This window comes from Pan troglodytes, chromosome 3 (assembly GCF_028858775.2).
Source record: "Pan troglodytes isolate AG18354 chromosome 3, NHGRI_mPanTro3-v2.0_pri, whole genome shotgun sequence".
Lineage (NCBI taxonomy): Eukaryota > Metazoa > Chordata > Mammalia > Primates > Hominidae > Pan > Pan troglodytes.
The window spans coordinates 85,147,774-85,164,409 of NC_072401.2; the positions used below are offsets into that span (position 1 = coordinate 85,147,774).

Genomic DNA, 16,636 nt, shown 5'->3' on the forward strand with positions numbered 1-16,636 from the left:
ATGAGTTCAATTGTTTTGATTTTCAACCCCTACAAATGAGTGAGAACATGTGACTTTTGTTTTTCTGTGCCTGGTTTATTTCACTTAACATAATGTCATCAGTTCTATCCATGTTGTTGCAAATGACAGAATCTTATACTTTTTTTTGTGGATGAATAGTACTCAATTGTATACATATACCAAATTTTCTTTGCGATGGTTACACCTTCTGTTGAATAGCAGTTTTATCATTAGGAAACAATCTTTCTGGTCTGTAGAATACATTTTGCTATAACATTTAATTTGATTGGTATTATATATCTATATGTGTTTTCTTTGAGTTATGATTTGACTTTTTTTTTTTTTTTAAGATGGAGTTTCGCTGTTGTTGCCCAGGCTGGAGTACAATGGTGCGATCTTGGCTCAATGCAACCTCCTCCTTCTGGGTTCAAGCAATTCTCCTGTCTCAGCCTCCTGAGTAGCTGGGATTATAGGCATGCGCCACCATGTCCGGCTAATTTTGTATTTTTAGTAGAGACGGAGTTTCTCCATGTTGGTCAGGCTGGTCTCAAACTCCTGACCTCAGGTGACCCACCCACCTCGGCCTTCTAAAGGGCTGGGATTACAGGTGTGAGCCACCGCTCCTGGCCAATTTGATTTTTTAATATCTTTTTTTCATACTTTAGTTTTCAGTATTTTTGTGTCCTTCATTAAGTAATTTCTTTTAGGAAATATGTATATTGTTCCTATTTCCTAATTATCAAGTCTGGCAATTATTTTCTTTTAAATGGAGTGGTTAATGCAGATATGTTTAAGGGGTAATTATTGAATATTTTGTGTTAAATCTACTACCTTTCTATTGTTTTCTGTTTTGTTAAGCTATTTAATTTGTTCTCTATTGCTTATATTTTTCTCTATTCTTTCCTTTTTTGAATTCATTAAATATTTGCAGTTTTATTTTATCCTTCTATCATTGCATTGTACACATATTCATTTATAAATTTTAGTCAGTAAAATATGCACTTTATTAGATTTAATCATAAATCAGTAACTTTATCATAATTCAAAGAAATTTCAAACCTTTTTCCATAAACTACAGTGTCATTTTGCTATTATGCCCATATGTTTTATTCTATATTTATCTGAAATACCAAAATACTTGATTATTATTGTTTTAAGGTGTTTAAAAGCAATTAACTTATACCAATAAATTATCATTTCTGGTGTTAATTCCTTTCTTAAATACCCTATTTCCATTTAGAAATATATTCTCTGCAGTATTTCTTTTGGTGCAAGTCTCTCAAAATGGAGTATTTCAGTTTTATATGAAAATTATTTTGTGTTGCCTTCATTTTGAATATTTCCAATCGATATGGAAACCCTGTTATTTCCTTTCCAAACTTCATAAATATCACTCAATTTTCTCCTGACTTTTACTATTTCTGTTGAAAAGTCACATTTCAACATTAATCTTGCTATTTTGAAGATAAAATGTATTTTACCTCTGGACAATTTTAACATTTTCTTAGTCTTTGATTTTCTACCATTTTATTTTAGTGTGCCTAGATTTGTTTTGTTTTCATATTTATATTGAGGAGTTTACAGAGCTTCTTGAATCTGTGGGTTGAAACATAGCTGCTTTTGAAATTCTCGGCCTGTATTTCATCAGACATTTCTCTTCTGTCTCAATTTCTCTGCAACTCCACTTGCGGGTATGTTTGACCCCTGCTATGTCATTACATCTCATACGCTCTTCTATAATTTTCTCTCTATTTGTGTTTCAATCTGCTCTTTATTACCGACCTAATTTCCCGTTCAATGTTTCTCACTGGTAGTATTTACACCTGATTTTTAAATCAATTTCAGGTATACTATAATATTTGCAATCTTTTCTTCTATTTTCTTATATTTATTAACAGAAGTTATTTTAAAATCTTTGATCATTACGATGTCTTGATAACTTGAGTAACTTTTTAAAATTTTATTTTCCATTGTTTCTCTCTGTTTAAGGTTATGTGGTTGTATTTCATGGAATGTGTCTTAATTTTGTGTTGAATGCGAGTAGGGTATGTGAAAAATAATGGAGATTCTACATGATATTATTTTATTCCAGAGAGGACTTAATTTTGTTTCGATAGTCAGGTTGAGTAAAGAAAATCACTGTCATTTGGTCAGAACTAGCGTAATTTCCTTGGTAAAACTTTTATTTTGCCTAAGACACAACCATTTGAGATGTCTGGACTGACAGCCTGAGGTTTATACCAGGATCCTCTCTCCTTGGTTAGCCAGACATCCCTAAAATAGCTCGACTCTCTTCCTGTTGTTTTAGATGCTTAGGAGCTGCTTATATTTGGTTTGTCAACATCACATATGTACAATTTAGGAAACAGCAAATGCCTTGAGGGGAAATCCCATGTAGAATGTCCGATTAAATTCCGTGTGTGTGTGTGTGTGTGTGTGTGTGTGTGTGTGTATTCCAGGGAAGTCCTAGCTGTCCTGATAGCCCTTAATTCGAAGTTTTGTCTCTCCAGCCAAATAAAAGATCTAAAAGCTCTAAGATGATCTGTTCTGTTCAGTCACTATTGCTGTGCTGTCAAACAGCAAATATACCAAGGGGAAAAAGTGGCCAAAGAATAATGTAGAACTCACGTCATTTTCATTATTTTCAGGGAATTGTTACATCAAATTCTGGCTATCTTATTTGCTCTGCTTTCTTCACCATCTGTGTGTGTTTATTTAAAAAAAATTTACAGTTTTCTTTATTGGGTTGGATATTTTGATATCAATTAAACCACAAAGGAAGCATCAGAAGTCTGTATTTCTGTTTTACTCCTTATACTTTACTATTATTATTTTGTGTCTGTTTCTCTATATATAGAGAACTATATATAGTTCCCTAAAACTATAAATCACTGTATTCCTAATTGCTAAATCAATGCTTAAAATATAAACTAGGTTCTCTTAATATTTACCAAGTATTTGTAGAATAGAATCCATTGTATATAGTCTTTTTTAGTCCATGTGTAGGTATTTTGATAGTTGCCCTACTCCATGAGTTTTGCATTTTAAGTACATTTATTTCAGATCAAGCTATGAATGCTCAAATTTTATATACAATTGTGATAGCATCACTGTGTTTAATACATTAGGTTAAATATGTCCTGGATACCTTGATAACTGTATCATGCATAGTAGCATTTTTTTCTGTGCATCTGACTACATCATAGGTGACTTAATTGTTGAAGTAATTTTTGTATGTATCACTTTCTGTCCAAAATATGTTTTAGTACCCTTTGTCTTTGGTAATGCTATGAAAACTTACAAAACCAACTTATTGAGGTCTTCTGAACTTAATGGAGAATTAACATAGAAAGGTTTTGTTCATCCAGTTAAGCTTCCATTGCTTTATGATAAATATTATTTTCCTATGTTTTTATTTTTTTGAGGCATGGTCTCATGCTGTCATCCAGGCTGGAGTGCAGTTGTGTGATCACAGCTCACTGCAGCTTCAACCTCCTGGGGCTTAGCTGATCCCTCCACCTCAGCCTGCTGAGTAATTGGTACTACAAGCGAGCCACACCCCGCACAGCTAATTGCTGTATTTTTTGTAGAGACAGGGTTTCACCATGTTGCCCAGGCTGATCTCAAACTCCTGAGCTCAAGCGATCTGCCTGCCCCAGCCTCCCAAAGTGCTGGGATTACTGGCATAAGCCACCATGCCTAGCCTATTTTCCTGCTTCTTAACAACTTTACAAGTAGATTCTATGACTTTCCAAACAGTTTCAGTTATTTAAATAGTTCAACCTAATATAAAAATTTAATATCCAGATTAAAAGACATCCTCTCTTGAGACACAGGTAAGACAAGCACCACTAGGATGACACTGTGGGGGTCGGAGGATGGTAAGAAAGGGAGTAGTGTGGCTTGTTGTTTTATTCCATCTCTTTATCTCTTCTATATTTCTAGTGATGGGGACATGGGGGAGATATAAAGAAGACTGGTCTACGTTTTAACTGGGCATAGTTGCAACCTTAGTCTTGTTACTTGTTACTTCTTTTTGGGGTAACATCAACTGGCCTTAGGTGTAAGTTAAAGGCTTGACGTATAAATAATGACTTTTATGGTTAGGAGGTATAAATAATTTTTGTTGTTTTTCATAGGCATTTTATATGGCTCAATTCCCTGGCTTGGGAAATCTGGATGCTCTTCTGTATCTTCCACCTGCCTTAACTCCTTTCATCAGCAATCTAGTCTGAAGATATGTGCTGCTGATGCACAACTCTCTTGAGGTCAAAAAACCTGTGAGACGCTGCTAACCAAGTCATTTTCTTTTGGCGTGCTTTATACCCACAAGAAAATAAAATATCCTAAAAGTGCTAAAGAGTAGGTGTGCAGCTCTTCCTCTGCTTTTTCTTCTTTAAGTCATATCACTTCTATTTTTCCTTTTCCCTGATCAGGTATGGGAGCAAGAGCAGGTTGCCAAGTCTGCTGCCTAAACATATATTTAAGTAGAGAATGAGAAACCAGCCTTCAATTTTCCTGAGAAGACATTCTTGGGAATACACACACACACACACACACACACACACACACACACATACGCCATTTAAATATAGATATATGGTGTGTGTGTGTGTGTGTGTATTTTATAGTGGGATATACACTATACCATGCCTGTATTGTAAGGTGCGAAAAGTAACTTATAATGAAATATTTGGCATTCTATATGCGAATGCTCAGGTTTAACTACACCGAAAGAAATTATGAAGCTTCCAGATGCTTGCATTTATACACAGAATGACTGCATATTGGAAAGCCTGCATAAGTCAAGAGATATAAATGTGTCTTATCAGTGACTCCAGTACTATGAGCAACATTGTAATTGGTGATATGGCTATCTAAAATGGTGTACAACATTTTGTAAAATTCAGAACAAAATAAATACCATCTTCCTGTGTTTTATTTTTCAGGAATTCCTGGCAAACACAGAACTACTTTGTGTTTATGTGTAAAAAAAACTTATTTTCTAGGTTCAGACTATAAGGCATACTGTTTTACCTATATGAATGCTAGACAGGATATTCAAAATCTTGTTAAATGTGGGACAATTTTTCATTACATATGACTGTTTTATGAAGTTCAAGCACTTCATCCACTAAACACTACTACTAACAATCCGAATTTTTGTGATGAACACAAACAGCTGCCCAGAAATTTTCAAAATAATTTACAGGCGACATGGTGTTCTCATTGAGAACCACTGGTGAACACTGTTCATTAAAACTTACTGAAATGATAGAAATGTTGTTCTGTATTGACCATTTTTGGAAGCACTGGCCACAAGTGGCTGTTCTGTACTTGAAATGTGATTAGTGTGGTTAAGAAATATTTTTATTTCATTTAAATGCAATTAATTTCTATTTAAATTTAAACAGCCATATGTTTCTACTGGCTACAGTATTAGACAGCTCAGCCTTAAGAATCTACTTATCCCTATGTACGTTTTCATCCACATATATCTAAATGTAACCTGGGAAGGTTGATTGTCAAGTGGTGTTTGACATTTCCTTGTTAATTAAGGTCTCACAAGAAGTATCTAAACTCGAGCTTGGCATCTATCTTTGGGTCAAAGACTTCTGCTGTGTAGTCTAGGGAAACTGGAACATGTTAATCATAATTATTTCAAAGTCTATATGTGATATGGACCTGGAGTTTTCCTTCTTGGGACATGTTTATAAGCTCTACCATTTAATAACTATAGGCTTTCTGTTAACTAGATCGATATTTTATTTTTCTCAATTTTATAACCTGTAAAATTATTTTCATTTTTATTTACTTTTGAAAAATGTACCTCCTCCTGACTTTTTCCTGATTCATGGATTATTTTTTAAATGTTATTTAATTTCAAAATATTTAGAGATTTTTAAAGATATCTTTTTTATTAATGACTTCTATTTTAACTTTGTTGTGGTCAGAGAATATACTTATATTATTTCAACCTTATATAAGCAAGACACAATAATGAAAACCAGGAAGATAATATTGATATATTACTACCAGTGAATACTTGGCCCCACTTCCCAATTGTCTCAATAACGTATTCACAGAAGGATGATTGAGTTCAGAAATAATATTACATTTTTGTTGCTTTACTAGTGAATTTCACCACATATAGAAGAAAGAACTACTATAAGTCTTACACAAATTCTTTAAAAAAATAGAGAAAGGATACTCAACTCATTTTACTAAACCAGCAAAATCCTGATAACTAAACCAGACAGGGATATTACAAGAAAAAAAATTATACACTCATATCTCTCATGAATGTATCGGTTGAATGAAACCGTTGGTACATTTATGAGAATCAATTATTTGCAGGTAAAAACAGTTGACTCCCTGAATAAACTTTCAGAAAATCATCATAGAGGCTGCTCTGCCTATGGAGTAGCCATTCTTTTATTCCTTTGCTTTCTAAAAAAAAAAAAAAAAAAAAAAAAAACTTGCTTTCACAATAAAAGAAAATATTCATAGAAATTTGAGTAGGTTGATAAAAATAAACCTGTATATGGGCAAGGACCAGAAGAGAGTCCAAAAGCAATCAGTTGTGTAAGAGTATTCCCACTAGGTGGTTGCTTGCTTTCTTGGAATTGTACCTATATCATTTACAAACAATAATATACTTGGTGAAATGAAATATTTAAATTTGAAGTAAAATTTATATAACATAAAATAAAGAAAAAAAAATTATGTGTGATAACTGCAATATCTGAATAAGTGGGACTATTTCTCTTTTTAAAGGCCTATTCTGTGACAATAAGAAAAGTCTATAAAACTCGCCAGGATTAGAGTTTTTAATTGACCTAAATTAATTTTAATATACAAAAGTGACCAAAAAGCTACATAATCTGCTAAAGATATCTTAGTGAAATTAGAATAGTGTGTCCAAGAAAGCATGGTTAAAATCAATTATAAAGAAAAGATTTTAAAAATCTATCGTAGTTTATGTTTTCTCACTGATATACCAATTACCCACCTCTACAATTGGCTGTCCTAACTATTGCCTTTGCTACTTGGAATCTGAATGTGGAAACTTTATTGATCACGCAGCTTTTTTCTTTTTAAAATTTTAAACTTTTCTTCCTATTTCTGTTTTCTGGATGTTCTTTAAATTGCCCTGAACCTCTATTCTTTCTATATACTGACTCCCACTGGGAGAATATCTACTTATATCCTGTTGAGCAACTTAAAGCAAAGTACTTAGAATAACAGCACAGAAAGAAACCTTGCAAAAATAATCCAGTGTCATCTCTACCTGCCTTCACATTTATATATACATATGTGATTTGCCATGGCAGTACATGGTTTTCTCATGCATTGTTATGCTATTGCAAAAAAGAGATCTTTGATCTCCATGTGTATTGATGAATTAAACATAGTCTGTGCTTACTTTCAAGATGTTATTTAGAGTCTGGAATGACAATTTTCTGTTAGATTTATTTTTCTAGTTTTAAATTAAAATATAATGTCTTAGTTTTTGAACATCACTCATATCTTGCAATTGAATAAACTTTGGATTGAGAAAATCATAGTGCTAAGAAAGAGTACTTAGTCAATTTCCAAAAGCCTGTATTTTAAGTAATATTACTCATTAGTATTGTTCATAGTATGAATCAAAGCAACAATGAGTCATTATTAAGAAGCAATTACAGATTTCTGTTTTTTTTTCTTAATTATATTTTAAAGCATATCACCAGCCGTGGTTTCAAAATTAATATGAAATATTTTAGTCTACTTCCTGGTTTATTCATCTTTGTGGGTTGCTGCTGCAGATTCAAGGATCAGATCAAATAGCATCTCAAGTTTACAAAATGGTGAACAGAATAACTCAAAAAGATTCGTCATAGCTTTCACATACATATTTAACAATTGTTAACTAAGTATCTTCTATATTAGTAGCAATATTGGACTTACTGATATGATTATTCTTTTGTCTCATTCTGGGTGCAATTGCTCTAAGCTCATCATAAAACACTTCAGTATCTCTGCTTCTGTGTAACTCATGCTAAAATGCCAGAGTTATTTTTCTAATGTATATGTTTATCTTATAATTGGCTAAGAAATGTTGATGTCAGGAAACCAAGACAGTTAACTCATATCTATAACCTCTGACATTGTAAATGTAGAAAACATTTATCCTCTAAAGAAAATTGTCCCAGGAACAAGTTCCCTCTCAATGTAGACAACGTTCAGCTTTGAATATGTGAAATAAAAGTAGGCACTCGGCGTTTGCTGATTTATCAGTTAAACTGAAAAAAAAATCTCTTATTATATAAGAATGGTATATTGTTTATACCAGTTATAACTACTTATAATTGGTAATAAATGTACTTACAGATGGAACTAATAAATCTATTGTCTCGTTGTTAATTGACTTTCATGAAAATCATTCTGTAAATCTAACTATAACTGGCTTAATTTTATATTTATTGGCTACAATTCTTAGCTAGTCAGAAACAAAGGAGAAACAGTTAAAGCAACTCATCTCAGAAGTCATCAGCCTATGTTAAATTGTAAAACCTTCTGTAAATCATATGACCTACTTTTATTTAAGATATCTAATTGATGGCTAGCAAATGGAATTGCATTTTCAAGTATTGTGTAGGTCTAGAAACATAGTTTTGTGTACTAAAATTAAATCTGTGTTATTAAATATGTATGCAATATAATAAAATTTTTGCTTGAGGAAAAACAAACTATGTAAGTGTTGTGTGTTTTATTAAGTGTATTTTTAATTGCAAGGGGTAAAATATTGTTCTAAAATTTGATAGACATTGTTTTACAAAATGCTTCAAGTTTTTCACTGAAGTTTGGTAGCTTGAGGGCTCTGTCAGATTGAAAAATGCCAAGACCAGGAGACTGAGACTGAATAGATATTCAGCCTGCCAGACTTGTGTATGTATTAAAAGAATAAATACATCTTGCCTGGTCAATCATAGCATTGCGAGTATGAGTGATAAGTACTCGGTCATATAGGAAAAACAGATGAAGTTTGAAAAGGATAACTGAGCATGTATGACTAAAAACATGCCACAATAACAGAAACTTTCAGTCTACAAGGTCATTTTTCTGCATTATCTCATGTGCTTTATCTCTATATAATTATCTGTGACTGATTTGCAAACCAAAAAGATTGTTTTTTATAAAGGCTACATTTCTGCATTTCATAATGAAAGATGTTTTATGATTGAAGTGTTAATATATAAGTAGTTATTAAGATTTCTTTAAAACTAAGATTTATTTAAAACAATGTCTAATCATATCTTTGACCTTTCTTTTTGTTGATATTTTGCAGTGAGGCCCACAGTAATTGAAACTGATGTTTATGTAAACAGCATTGGACCAGTTGATCCAATTAATATGGTAAGTAAGAAATATTAAAAATAATAACTGCCACAGAGATCTCTCGTGTATACCTCCAAAATAGAATTCGCATGTGAGTAATTTTTTATAGTTAATTCTGAATGAATTCAGATCAACATGTACAATTACTTTGTGCCAGGTATTGGCAACTGGAGCTAAACTATACCTGTATCTAAGAATCTGTATCTTGTTATTCCAATGTGCTGTGTTTGGTAGAACTATGCAACGGCATAACAAATTATCATCTGATCCACCAAGAAGAGGTCCCTGAAGAAATCTGGAAAGAAAAGAAATCAGGAAGTCTGAGGGGAAAGTAGTCAATCAGAGAAAAAAAAAGACTTACCGGCAGAGAAAGCAGCATGCACAAAGTCACAGAGGAATGAAACAGCCTGATAAGATCAGGGGGACTTCCAGCAATTTGATGTTACTGGAATATAAAGTGTAAAGTAAGGAATTGAGGCAAAAGGGATATTTAAGGGTCTTATCAAGGACAGTCTTGTAAGCCATCATAATAGGATGCTTGTAAATTGTATTATGTATAAATTGTATCCCTTGGGAGAAGATAAATGACAGGAAACATTTTACCAGGGGAGTGTCAAATGCAGATGTACATTTTTAAATACATCACTCTTATAGCAGTATAGAAGATGGAAGTAAGAGTCCAAGTTAGGGTTACAGAGATCCATTACAGGTTATTGTGTTAGTCTGGACAATAGATCTTCAAGGGCTTACCTACTGCAGTTGCAATCAAGCTGGAGATGAAAATAATACATTTTTTTCAAAATAGGTAATTTTTTGAGAATTTGGTGACTTATTAATTATGTGTAACCTGACTCCAAGGTATTGAAATGAAGAGACTTTGAAGATGGTAGAGTCATTATCAGATGTAGGAATACAGTGCAGGCCTATGTACCCCAAATGCTCATGGTGCATTCAGGAGGAATGGTCCAGCAGCATTTTGCCTTATAGATTTGCTATCAGGGAAGAAGTTAGGACAAAATATAGATGTAGATGAGAAACAGAAAGGAGACAAGCAGTATATAATAAAGCTCAAGACATTAAGAATGTGTGAGATGATCTAAGAGAAGATTCAGATTAAGAAGATCACAGATCTGAGGACCAGATGGTGTAATGAGATGAATGTATGTAAAATATAGTTGCAAGAAAGAGAAGCACAGAAAGGGGACATATTCAGAAAAGTCAGAAGGGTAGGAGCAAAACCAAGAGAAGATGATATTATAAAATCTGAGAAAGTAAAGAGGATAAAGAAGGAGGGAATGATAATGAGTTACAAATGCACATGAGAATACAATAAAATGGATTAGATAGTGATAACTGGCATTGACAAGTAGGTGGTGTTGATTATCTCTGTTAGGAGAAATTCAGTTGGAATGGTGAAGGCAGGAAAGGGAAAACAGCTGGATTGCATATCCCTCCTTCATCTTCAAAATTGATCTCATGTCCAAACTTTTTGCCATGGATCCCTGAGAATAAATATGGTTCCTGCAGGGATAGTGATGTAGTCATGTGCTGGTTTCTGGGTGCTAGGGAGTGAGTGGGAATGTAGATTTAATTTTATAAACTACTATTTTGAGAAACATGGCTTAGAAGAAGATGAGATAAGAGTATGGGAGTAGAGAAGGTAGAGGAGAGCAGAAGAGAAATAAGGGAGGGAGAGATAATTTGAGAAAATATCAAGACAAGACCATTTAGAATAAAAACTGAGAAAGTGTGATATTCATTTTTTATGTTTTATACATAGAATAAATAGTGTTTTATTACTAATGAAGAGCAAAATTAACAATGCCAATATGAGCAACCAGCATTATTTTAAAAAAGACTTCATAATGTTCAGTTCCAAACGCTAATAATCCCATTTCTGTGAGTTCAAACTACTAGATCCCATGGAATGCATTCAATAACGTCTTCTACTCCTCTCCTTCGCTTTTGCCTTTGGTATTTGTTCACTAGGGTTGCCACAACGAAGTAGCACAGACTGGTGGTTTAAGCAACAACAATCTATTTCTTGCAGTTATAGAGGCCAGAAGTCCAAGATCAAAGCCTTGGCTGGTTTGGTTTCTTTTTCGGTCTATGTCATTGGCTTGCAGACAGCTGCTTTCTCACTGTGTCCTTACATGGTCTTTTCTCTGTGCCTGTGCATCCCTGATATCTCTTTTTGTATCCAACTTTTCTCTTCTTATCACAAGTCATATTGCATTAGGGCCCACCCTAAAAGCCGCATCTTGACTTTAAAGGCTCCGCCTTTAAATATAGTCACATTCTGAAGTTCTCGGGATTAAGTCTTCAACATATGAATTTAGGGGGTAACAGTTCAGCCCATAAGACATCCAAAGATAATTCTCAAATATCTTGCTGATTTTCCTCTTCATTTTATTTATTCAATATTATAACAGTCAAATCATCCCTTTATTACAGGCTTTACCACTTTATAGCTGGTGAAACTTTATAATATGCCTAACAGTTGCCTATGTCTGCTTACTCCTTTGGTGTGACAGTCACACTCAGTTTTTCTCCTACTCGATGTAATCTTCACATGACTCTCATTAACTTTTACAGCTGTCTGCACTGATTACTGTAGTGACAGCATTCTAGCCATGCCATAAGTGACATCTTTGTCACATTAGTGCAAGAAAATATGAACTGGCTGTGGATAAATTGAATTTGAGAGGATGAAGGAATGTTCCAATAGACTGACCTAGAAGTTAGTCTTAAATTAGGGGTTAAGATTCAGGGAAAAGTTGAGGCTGGGGCGAAATCTTTGTCAGGAATTTGCTAAACCTCTGTGAGATGGGGGAAAACAGCCTTAAAGTGAAGAGAGAAGAACAAAGAAATGAATAGCAGACCTTAGGGAACACATGTATTTAAGGATCTGAAAGATGAAGCTGAGATAGTAAATGAAACATCAAGGTTGGCAAGAAAGTGACAAAACAATGACTTGGAAACCAAGGGAAGAGAAAGTTTCAACAAATCTTTTCAGTATTAGTTCTACTCAAACAAATTACTATACAATAAGCTGATTTTTGCAAACAGAAAACTTTTAATATACACGTGTAATAGGTGCATTTTTAACAATATGCAAATATCAGATTTCATAAAGTAGTACATTGCTAAAATGTTATATTTCTTCTTTAGTGGAGTATTGTAATGTTTAGTTTCTAAGTAACCAATGCCTAGAGAAAAGAAGCCTGTTTGAGCATATGGGAATGTTGGCATTTTCATGAATTGTATATTTTTCGTTTGGGGTTTATGTTTTCAATTTGCATGAATACAATAAATAAAAATATGGTCATTAAAGTAAAGAGAAACAAGATTCAAGGATGTATTGGTATTCTAGAAACACTTTGACAAGAATGGCTATCACAGACTTTTATAATGATCTTCCTATATAAAAGATTAATGGTATTAAAGATTTAGTTTCCCCAGTGGAGCAAATTACACACTTGTAACCTTCAACAGTGATTGTTTAAAAAAACCTAATTAAATAAAATTGCTATTGAAACTAGTGATACTAAAACAGTTGAAAATAAACAAATAAAAGAACCCCATGGAACACTTGATAATGTTTATTAAAAAGAAAAGCAATGTAATACTAGGGATGAATAAGAAATAGGTTAAGTAGAAGACTATTTTAACTAAACAATACAGGGAAATTAGAATTCACTTTTCATAAAATGAGCAAAATTGCTTTGAATGTGAGTGTAATCAAGGAAGCAGATTTGAGCATATTTAAGCAAGAGGGTGCCACCCCCTTAAGTACTCATATAATTTAAGTGACCAGTAAGAAACAAAATTGCTGCCACACCCAAGGAATACCTGAAAATACCAGGAACTGGAGGAGTCCCCAAAGCAATCTCCCCTTGTGGCTTTAAAAGGTAACCCTGCTAACATTATGATTTTGAACTTCTGGCCTCAGGAATTACAAGAGAAAAATTTCTGTTGTTTTAGTCTACCAAGTTTATGGTAACTTCTTGCTGCAACCTTAGGAAACCAATACATGTATTCTGAGTGAGATCCTCTTCCAAATGCAGTGTGATTTGTGGTCTGTAAGTTCTCTATTCCAATTGGGGGCAAGCAAAATTTATTACTGTCTCTGACTTATCCATTCTCATCAATTCTTCATTCCAGATTTTGGGAATCTCAAAAGGTAGCACAATGATATAATACAACTAGAAACTTTGGAGACAAAGTTTGAATTAGAGTTTTAACCTTCCTAGCTCTGTGACCTTGAATGTGTTTCTTAATATCTCTTTACCTATGTTTCTACACCATAAAGTGGCAATAATGACTGTACCTACCTTATATGTTGTTATAAACAAACATTACTATAAAGTACTCTGAACAGTATCTAGCACATTATTATTGCTATTATAATTGGGACCGTCATTTAACTAGTATAATTTGGCAACTGAATGGGGGAACAGTTATTTGAAGGATAACAATTCCACTGAGGATGAAAATCATAATTTTTAATCTCTTTTAGCATAGGCTACTGAAGTGTGACTGTTGATTAAAAGTTAATACTGTTGTTTAAGATGGTAGATGAATTGTGTCCTCTGCCTCTCCAATGGAATAAAGTTTAATCTTATAAAAATGTAATAATAAATGATATTGAAAAGAAAAAAAAAGAAACAAAATTAATATATTAGTTTTTTTTAAGTTAGCCAAAATTTGTTTTGCTGCAAAATGGGTGTTTCTTTTTAAACTTGGATACATAAAATGCATTTCCATAGATTTCTGAATAATGCCTAAAACGACATTATTCTATGATGGAATATGCTTTTCTTTTTACAGTCAAAATGAGTAACAGATGCACTAATGAAGACTGGGGAAAAATAGAGTAACTTGGAAAGAAGCTGTTCAATTTTATATATGGTTTGATTATAACTATCTTCAATATAAGCAGAACAAAAATATGCAATCAGAATGACTTCAATTTGGTTATAACCATTTTGTCTCATAAACTCTAGTAACATGTTCTTGACTTCAAAGAACATGTTACTAGAGTTTATGAGACAAAATGGTTATAACCTCGTAACTTTTCAGATTTGGGGGATATTATGTATCTTTACTCTTCTGAGTAAATATCTCACGGTGTTGGGTACCCTCTGACTAGCAAGTACAACACTCAAGGGCCATAGCAATTCTTTAAAGCCAAGTCAAAATTGGTAAGAGCTCCAGGAAATTCAAGATGATATTACGGGTATCTAACAGGAGGCTACAGCATAAGATTAGTAAGTACACTAAAAATTCCAGGTATAATTTGGACATGAATTTAATTGTAGGAACTGGTATACCCTTATATAATCCAATATTAAGAGATGACTAATATAGAAACTTTGAAAGTAAGGGACAAGGAACAACTAATAAAAACTACTTAGATCCCAGTTCGCATCTGCAGAACTTAAGTTAAATATTTTCCAATCGCAAAAGTGATATATCACACAGTCCTAGAATATACTTCTGAAACTGGATAGAATCTTCCTGCTGGAAATTGAAACTGGGTAGAATCTTCGTGCTAGAAATTCTGATTCCTCTTAGTAACGGAGACAGGGCTGAGGAACAAGGGCACCAGTTACGAAGACGACAATTTAAAAAGGAGCTGGGAAGTCACCTGGGCTATACTTCAAAATAAGTGCGTGCTGGAGAGGACTACAAGGGGGTGAGCAGTAGGCAAAGAGGATCAGACTAACTTAGCAAATGACAGAATGCTTTCATTCTGGCCTGTGCAGAAATATGTAACAGGAATGCCCATTTTCAGAATCTTTTTTAACAGAAAACGAAAATCAAATTGCTTTCTACAAAAGGAAAAAAAAAAAACTTTTTAAACAAAAATGTATGTGGAGCTACAGAAGTCACAAACATTATTTATTATAGAATGTAAATGAGGAATTTTTCTCAATAATATTGTTTTTCCTTTATTTAAGTTAAATGGCCAAGTATCCAACCTTAATGTAGATAGGCTATGATTACTAACCCATAAGAAACTAGAAAAAATTGTAACCAATTCAAGACTGTCTACCTTGAGGTAACTATCTTGAAGTGTCAAAAAATTCAAAAAATTTTTAAATTTGTTTTATAAAAATTCAAAATATTGACTTTCAATATTTGACCAAAATCTATGGTCAAATAGCTTTAAGAGGCAGTTTGAAATGGTGAGAACTGACTTTTAAGTAAGCCTCTTTAACTTTTCAAACTCATTTTGATAATAATAAACTCTCAAGACATATAACTTGTATTTAAGCATTCTAAACATATGGAGAAAACTGGTGCTCATAGAGATATTCTTTCCATATAATTTATTCCATTTCAAGAAACACATGTTTCTAGGGTGGTTCATGCAATTGGTTCTAGCATTCCATAGGCTGATCTCTTTCTCACCCTCTCTTTTTCTCCCTGCCACCCTCCCTTTCTCTGTCCCTCTCTCCCTTGTATGTTTCTGGGCTTCTAGTTTTAGGAGATAAAACCTTTAGCTATAGTTTCTACACATCAAAGAAACCCTTTTTATTCATTTTACTATATTAACTGGAAAGAGTCAATTCTTGCCAAGTACATTAGCTTGAAGAATTTTGAAATGGCAAATGCTTGGAAATAAGATTTTGTTTGCTATTTAGATAACTGACCTGCATATGCTAATGGTGGAGAAGAAAAAGGTATTAGTCTTCTTAGATGTGATTAATTGCAGTACTTTAGGAAATACATTTGTATTTTTAAAATCTATTATAAGTTTATTTTCTTGGTGTTTGCAGTATTTTAAAGCTTGAAACTATAGTTTTAATTTCTTTTCTTCTGCATATATTAACTTTTTGTCACTACATAAAAAATATTTTTAACAGATCTTATTTTAAAATAATAAAAAATTTAGTTACTTTTGATTCAACATTTATAGAGAAAAAAAGATTAGAAATAAATAAAAGTCATTTTCATCGCTGTTTCTTTTATCCAGTGTATTCATTGACTCTATAAATATGAATTGAAATTTCCTAGTATTAGGAAATTAGATTAACCTTAGAATCTCTAAAAATTATCAAAATAATTTTATTTCTTCATTCAAATACACATTTTATATGTATATATATTTCATTGTTTTATTTGTCTGTCATATATTTATTTACCATTTATTATAGTGACAATTGGTTCATTGTTAAAAAAAGATATCAGAAAAGATATGTCATCCTTTCTTCAGAAGACATAAAACCTAGCAGGGAAGATGACTAAA

General features: G+C 32.9%; 1 protein-coding gene across 3 annotated transcripts in view; it reads left to right on the forward strand.

Moving 5' to 3' along the window:
* The window catches only part of GABRG1 (gamma-aminobutyric acid type A receptor subunit gamma1), an 86,639-nt gene that overhangs the window by 30,450 nt on the left and 39,553 nt on the right, over positions 1-16,636 (forward strand). For 2 of the 3 annotated variants that reach the window (XR_010156621.1, XM_526775.6), the window contains exon 3: positions 9,332-9,399. Coding sequence is in view for 1 of the 3 variants with exons in the window: in XM_526775.6 (XP_526775.2) it covers positions 9,332-9,399 (68 nt within the window). In the remaining 2 variants the exon portion in view is untranslated. Of the gene's footprint in view, positions 1-9,331; positions 9,400-14,941; positions 15,080-16,636 lie in introns of those variants that run through there. The other variant, XM_054683176.2, reaches the window with a different exon arrangement.